At 41.3% G+C, this 6,949-nt stretch overlaps 1 protein-coding gene across 1 annotated transcript; it reads right to left on the bottom strand.

Moving 5' to 3' along the window:
• Nucleotides 1–1,238: 1,238 nt before the first annotated feature.
• Nucleotides 1,239–5,988, bottom strand: trhrb (thyrotropin-releasing hormone receptor b). The gene is made up of 2 exons (XM_021571710.3): nt 5,218–5,988; nt 1,239–2,909 (listed from the first exon to the last, which is right to left on the bottom strand). The coding sequence occupies exons 1-2, from the start codon at nt 5,986–5,988 to the stop codon at nt 2,481–2,483; spliced, it is 1,200 nt and encodes a 399-aa protein (XP_021427385.3). The 3' UTR covers nt 1,239–2,480.
• Between the last annotated feature and the right edge of the window lie 961 nt (nt 5,989–6,949).

Here is a 6,949-nt window from a genome sequence, read left to right as displayed (position 1 = left end):
TAGCGGATGTGGATCTTTTGTCCTGCCAATGCATGGATAACCCAGCCAACTGTATATTATCCGTGTCGTCGTTCAGCCACGACTCGGTGAAACATAAGATATTACCATTTTTAATGTCCTGCTGGTAGGATAGTCTCGAATGGCGCACATCCAGTTTGTTCTCCAGTGATTGCACGTTGGCCAATAGAACGGGTGTTAGAGGCGGGTTACCTACTCACTGACAAATTCTCACAAGGCACCCTGATCTCCGCATCCTGTATTGCCTTCTTTTCTTCATGTGAATGACAGGGATTTGGACCTTGTCTGGGAGCAACATTATATCCTTTGCGTCAGACACGTTAAAGAAAATATATTTGTCCAATTTGATGTGAGTAATCGCTGTTCTGATATCCAGAAACTATTTTTGGTCATAAGAGACGGTAGCGTCAACATTATGTACAAAATAATTTACAAACAATGGGAAAAAACAAAATAGTACATTTGGTTAGGAGCCCGTAAAGCGGCAGCCATCCCCTCCAGCGCCATTCACTATCAATATCACATTCATTATCAAGCATTTCACACATACAGTTGAAGTCGGAAGTTTACATACACTTACGTTGTAGTCATTAAAGTGAAAGTAATTTTTCCAACAATTGTTTACAGACAGATTATTTCACATATAATTCACTGTATCACAATTCCAGTGGGTCAGAAGTTTACATACACTAAGTTGACTGTGCCTTTAAACAGCTTGAAAAATTCCAGAAAATTATGTCATGGCTTTAGAAGCTTCTGATAGGCTAATTGACATCATTCAACTGAATCTAGTTGATAATCCCTGCTTTAATGGGGCGGCAGGGTAGCCTAGTGGTTAGAGTGTTGGACTAGTTGCAAGTTCAAATCCCCTAGCTGACAAGGTACAAATCTGTCATTCTACCCCTGAACAGGCATCACTCACTGTGATGGCTTGCCTAGTTAAATACATGTAAAGTAAAAAATAATGTATGCCATTTTCAGACAGAACAGTAGTGACATTTACATACTGCCACATGATCCATAACTGAAAAGGGTATGCTAGTGAAGTACTCAATTAAATGTATTTTATAAAGCCCTTCTTACATCAGCAGTATGTTACAATATGTTATATACATAATCATCATTCTCTCTGGTCAAATTACCCCAGTCAAATGTTTTTAAAGTTGTTTATTTGAATCATTATGGTAGTTATTCAACAAAACATTATTCAAAACAACCGACAAATGCAATCATATTCCTTTAAAAGGAAAGACGTCCACCATATGTTACCGCACAATATACTTAATGATATCTGCTTATCTTATTGATATCTAAATATTGATGTCTATTTCAGCACTAAGGAAAAAAAGTACTTTTACTGTATTATGTAGCTGATAATTCACAGAAAAATCACACATCAATCCACATACAGCGATCCTCGCCTCAAGCAAACAGGATTTGAAATAAAGTACAAGAACGATTACTTTACAAATAGTTTCAAAATATATGTTGATAGTTTCCACAAAGTGATGCATGATTTCATTAATAATCAAGGTGAAATATTTGTACATTCATGGAAGGTAAAATGTATCAATCACTCTACATTCAAATAATCATTGAACTCTCGGCAGTGTACAGCTGGCTAAGACAGAGATTTATGTTATGACAGTTATGGCACCGTGCCAAATTGTGTTGCCTTTGTGTCGCCGGGCACACTCATAGATTCCTCAGTTCCAGGATCCAGGGGGAATATGTATCAAGTGTCTCAGAGCAGGAGCACCTTTAAAATCCCAATGAATAACTAAGATTAAAGGGACTGGGGGACCTCATCCTAGAGGTAGAAAAGTCCTAATATACCACAATATATACAGTAACTGTATCAAAATCAGAATCACTCACTCTTGATCCTCCAAAATGGACTCAAGTTCTGATGTTTACATTTTACTCTCTGTAACAAATAGCTGACAGATTTTTCACGTTACACAATAATATGGTGCATAATATAATAAAATAAAGAAAAATCTAAATGTGGAAATAGGCCTGCATAAAGGACATTGGCCTTAGACTCATAAGTCTGTCTTCCTTGTTTGAGAAAGAGAGAAAGAGAGAGGCTCGTCTCTGACCCTGCCAGTGAGGTCTCATTAAGAGTGGAAAATGTGCTATTTGAGTCACACCAGGGCAGTTCACATTGTCTGTGTCCCAAGAGCACACACTTGAAACGTGTGTCTGCTCTTGGGACTTGTGTCTGAAGACCTAACACAACACAGTAATGTGTCACCACATAGCCTTCACATTGTACTGTACATGGGGCCTTACAATTACTCACCGAAGGTCAAGCTTGGGTCTCTTGATAGTCAACTTCAGTGTGAGTGAAAATGGACAGTTGAGAGCAAGTCAGATTCCTGTGGCCTCAGCACATCCCTCAAGACTTAGAGGAGCTGTCATCTTCAGTGACTGAACCCTGAACCTCGAACCTTACAACATCAGTCATTGCATAAAGTCACCTTGTTGTGCACACAGGTGTCCTGAAACGCCATCTTCTTGTCAGGCAACTCACAGGTTACCATGATCTCGTCCAGCTCTGTGTTGAATTGGTCCGTAGTCTCCACCATAGATGTGTCCTTGACCACGCTGTAGGTCAGCGCCACGCTGTACGTGCCGCTGGTAGGCTTCTCAGAGCCTTTCCGTCCGCAGAGGCAGAGCTTGCGGAAGGCGGCACGGAATTTCTGCGACATAGCATTGTAGATGACGGGGTTGATTGCGCTGTTGATGTAGACACAGCTCCGACAGAAGAGGATAAACCAGGTATTCATGTAGGCCTGCTCCAGGAAGGAGTTTACCACCACCAGGGTGCGGTATGGCATCCACAGCACAGCGAACAGGATCACCACCACAGCCAGCATCTTGGTCACCTACGACATGGAAGAGATGGTGACTATGGGCCACTTTTCAATCGAACAACGCTACTGGGTTTATTTCCCTTACACTGCAGTCTGCAATATTCTCAGCAATACAATAATTATAGAGTGAGACAGAAATGCCATCTGTTGTGTAGATCCAGCTATACTGTTTATGCCTCAAGGATCCATATAATTTCAGATGGTGCCTGTATTTCCCATTCATTTGGAATTGAAGCATATTGGATCTACGGATTGGGCAATACAATCATCTGAAACACTTTGATTTTGAAGTGAACTGTCACTTTAAACGTGTAATAAACATGCAACATTAGTTGTTTGGATTAGTTAGCTTATAAAAACTGATCATTATTTCAAATGATTATAATATTAGTCACTTTGTCTCTACATATGTACAGTACATACTGTATCTACTGTACCTCAAACACCCCTGCACATCGACTAGCTACTGGTTCCCCTGTATATAGTCATCATTACTCATTGTGTATTTATTCCTCGTGTTATTATTATTGGATGATTTCGCTATTTTTCCTCTGCACTGTTGGGAAATAAGCATTGATTGCACTGTTAGTCTACACATGTTGTTTACAAGCATATTACAAATAAAATAGGATTGGTATCCCTCAGTAGGCCTGGATGTTATGTCCCAAAGCTAGGGGTCAGTTTGATGCTTCGTAAACAACAGGTGTAGACTAACAGTGCAATGCTTAATTCCAAACAATGCATTGACTATAGCTCAGCATTCAACACCATAGTACCCTCCAAGCTCATCAATAAGCTTGAGACCCTGGGTCTCAACCCCTCCCTGTGCAATTGGGTCCTGGACTTCCTTACCCCAGGTGGTGAAGGTAGGAAACAATATCTCCACTTCGCTGATCCTCAACACTGGGGGCCCACAAGGGTACGGGCTCAGCCCCCTCCTGCACTCCCTGTTCACCCATGACTGCGTGGCCATGCACACCTCAAACTCAATCATTAAGTTTGCAGATGACACAACAGTATTAGGCTTGATTACCAACAATGATGAGGCAGCCTACAGGGAGGAGGTCAGGGCTCTTGGAGTGTGGTGTCAGGAAATAGCCTCTCTCTCAACATCAACAAAACAAAGGAGCTGATCGTGGATTCAGGAAACAGCAGAGGGACCACGCCCTATCCACATCGATGGGAGAGCAGTGGAGAAGGTGGAAAGCTTTAAGTTCCTCGGCGTACAGATCACTGACCAACTGAAATGGTCTACCCACAGAGAAAGTTTGGTGAAGAAGGTGCAACCGCGCCTCTTCAACCTCAGGAGGCTGAAGGAATGTGGCTTGTCACCTAAAAATCTCAAACTTTTACAGATGCACAATTGAGAGCATCCTGTCGGGCTGTATCACCGCCTGGTACGCAATGGCACCGCGCACAACCGTAAGCCTCTCCAGAGGGTGGTGGGGTCTGCACAACACATCACCAAAGGCAAACTACCTGCCCTCCAGGACACCTACAGCACCCAATGTCACAGTAAGGCCAAAAGGAGCATCAAGGACAACAACCACCCGAGCCACTGCCTGGACACCCCGCTACCATCCAGAAGGCAAGGTCAGTACAGGTGCATCAAAGCTGGGACCAGGAGACTGAAAAACAGCTTTTATCTCAAGGCCATCAGACTATTAAACAGCCATCACTAGTACATTAGAGGCCTCTGCCTATAGGCATGTCACAATAGAACACTAGTCACTTTAATAATGCCACTTTAATAATGTTTACATATATTGCATTACTCAGCTCATATGTATATACTGTATTCTATACTATCTATTGCATCTTAGCCTATGTCACTCTGTCATTCCTCATCCATATATTTATATATTCTTATTCCATTCCATATTCCGTTAGGTATTTGTTGTGGAATTGTTAGATATTTCTTGTTAAATATCGCTGCACTGTCGGAACGAGAAGCACAATTATTTCGCTACACTCGCAATAACATCTGCTAAACACGTGTATGTGACCAATACAATTTGATTGGATTTTGATTTGATTGGAACAGTGAAATGCTTAATGCCCAACAATGCATAGAGGAAATAATACGAAATGAGACCAGGCTGCACACAGACTCCTGATGTTGTGTCAAAAAGCTAACTCACCGCTTATGCTGGCTATTCCAATGTTTTACCCATTCCTAATAAATAGGAGCGCACTTGTAGTTTTAGGAACCAGACTCCCGATGTTGTGTCAAAAAGCTAACTCACCCATGTGCATTCCAATTTATTATCAATTGCTAATGATTAGGAGAGCACTTATTTTTTTAGCAACCGCAAATCACCTGTCTCCGAGAAGTAGCGGTAGTGCTGGTGTGGTGGGAATTTTTACATCCCCTCGTTGTGTTGCTTTGTTCATTTTTACTTTTATCCTTGCGTTCAGAAGGTAACGGATTCATGATCAGGATTCTGGCGATGAGACCATACAGAATGGTTGACAGCATAAGCGGCACAACAAAAAATATCCCGAAATCCAAAAAGTAAATGGGCAAATAGAGTTGTCTTGAAACTTTGTAGCTACATGTCACGATGGTCACGCCGTTCTCATATGATTCTTCTTTGATATCTGACAGGTAGAACCACATGACGGAGTAAAGTAAAGTGAAAACCCAGACAAACAATATTATCTTCTTGGCTCTGGACAGTGTGCACAGCAACTGGGCTTTTATCGGGTGGCAAATAGCGATGTACCTTTCGATGGTAAAGGCGGTGATAGAGCAGGACGATGCATTGATTCCCAGGTACTGGAGGTAGGTGATTCCGAGACATCCTGATCGGCCGAACACCCAAGACCCGAAGATGCTGTCCGTGATATTCGGTAAGCCCGCAGCAGTTAGTACGATGAGATCTGCAACGGCCAAGCTCACCAGATAGCAGTTGGTGGGTGTCCTCATGTGTTTAGTGGTAAGCACCACTAAGATCACCATAACATTACCAACGATCCCAAAGGCGCATATCACGAAAACTAACAAAGTGCTCACCACTTTGTATTCGATTATTTGGTCCGTCCAAGTCCCCCAAGTCTGATTTTCTTGAGCTTCAGTAACATTTTCCATTTTCAGTTCTCTGAATATGTCGAGTAGAGAGAAAACAATTAATTTATAAAGTAGCCTACCCACTACACGTAGGCCTATAACCGAATCAGTAGGTTATTACACGGTAGTAGGCTAGTATATAATACTATGGGAAGTAAGCCTGTCAACCTATTAGTTGAAAAATACATCCATGCCAAAAGGTTAAAAGGTATTGTGCTTCAATTCCAAAACATATTTTTCCACTTTCTCTCACACTTGCAAAATAAGCATTGAGTTTTCCTTGTCATATCGTGCGTAAATGTGAGAGCACGCCGTTGTGTCCAGTGTTTCTTTCATCCAAAGTTGTAGCAAGTGAAACAGGGAGTCAGTGCGCGCATCGAAGTCACAGTGGTGTCACTAAATAAGGAGAGTGGGCCTGACTGAAAGGGATGAGAGGAGGGATGTTGGTTTTTGGTCATTTTCTCTGCATCATCAGACATTATGCAAAGCGCTCTCTGAGATTTGACGATTTGGGGGAAATAATCTGTCACCAGTTGCTTTATGCCATCGTGAAAAAGTATTTTGTTTAGTAATTGAGTAAACAATTGAATCAATTTAAGTGTATTGTTGGTTCATAACCGTTGGTAAGAATGGTGAAAATAATTTGAAAGGTGATGTGACTAGCGCACAATATATACACATTTGGTTCTCTTTTTTATGATATCATTGTAAATGTAAAAAAAAATATATATTCTAACCATAATAGTATACTTTATCATTTGGAGACACTTTTTGTGGATGTGACATTCACAAATGGTGGTAACAAAAAGCATTCATCTGAATGATCAGAATGTCTGCCAGAGCGAGCTGCATTTCTCTCTCTTTCTATCAATAGGTATACACTGAGAGAGAGCGAGAGAGAAAGAGAGCGAGAGAGAGAGATCAAGATGAATCCCAATTAAATATGTTTATTAGAAAATAGAATATTCCACTGTGACTAGGT

Source organism: Oncorhynchus mykiss, chromosome 18, assembly GCF_057628025.1.
Source record: "Oncorhynchus mykiss isolate SJ-2025 chromosome 18, ASM5762802v1, whole genome shotgun sequence".
In the NCBI taxonomy this organism is placed as follows: Eukaryota; Metazoa; Chordata; class Actinopteri; order Salmoniformes; family Salmonidae; genus Oncorhynchus; species Oncorhynchus mykiss.
The sequence above is the reverse complement of the archived record's forward strand: the minus strand, read 5'-3'. Positions and strand labels throughout refer to the sequence as shown.

Bases quoted from the DNA above. Each gene is read 5' to 3' on its own strand.
- trhrb (XM_021571710.3), bottom strand. From the start codon at position 5,988: ATGGAAAATGTTACTGAAGCTCAAGAAAATCAGACTTGGGGGACTTGG. The intron at 2,910-5,217 runs GTGATTTGCGGT...TCCATGTCGTAG, and splicing joins CCGCTACTTCTCGGAGACAG to GTGACCAAGATGCTGGCTGT.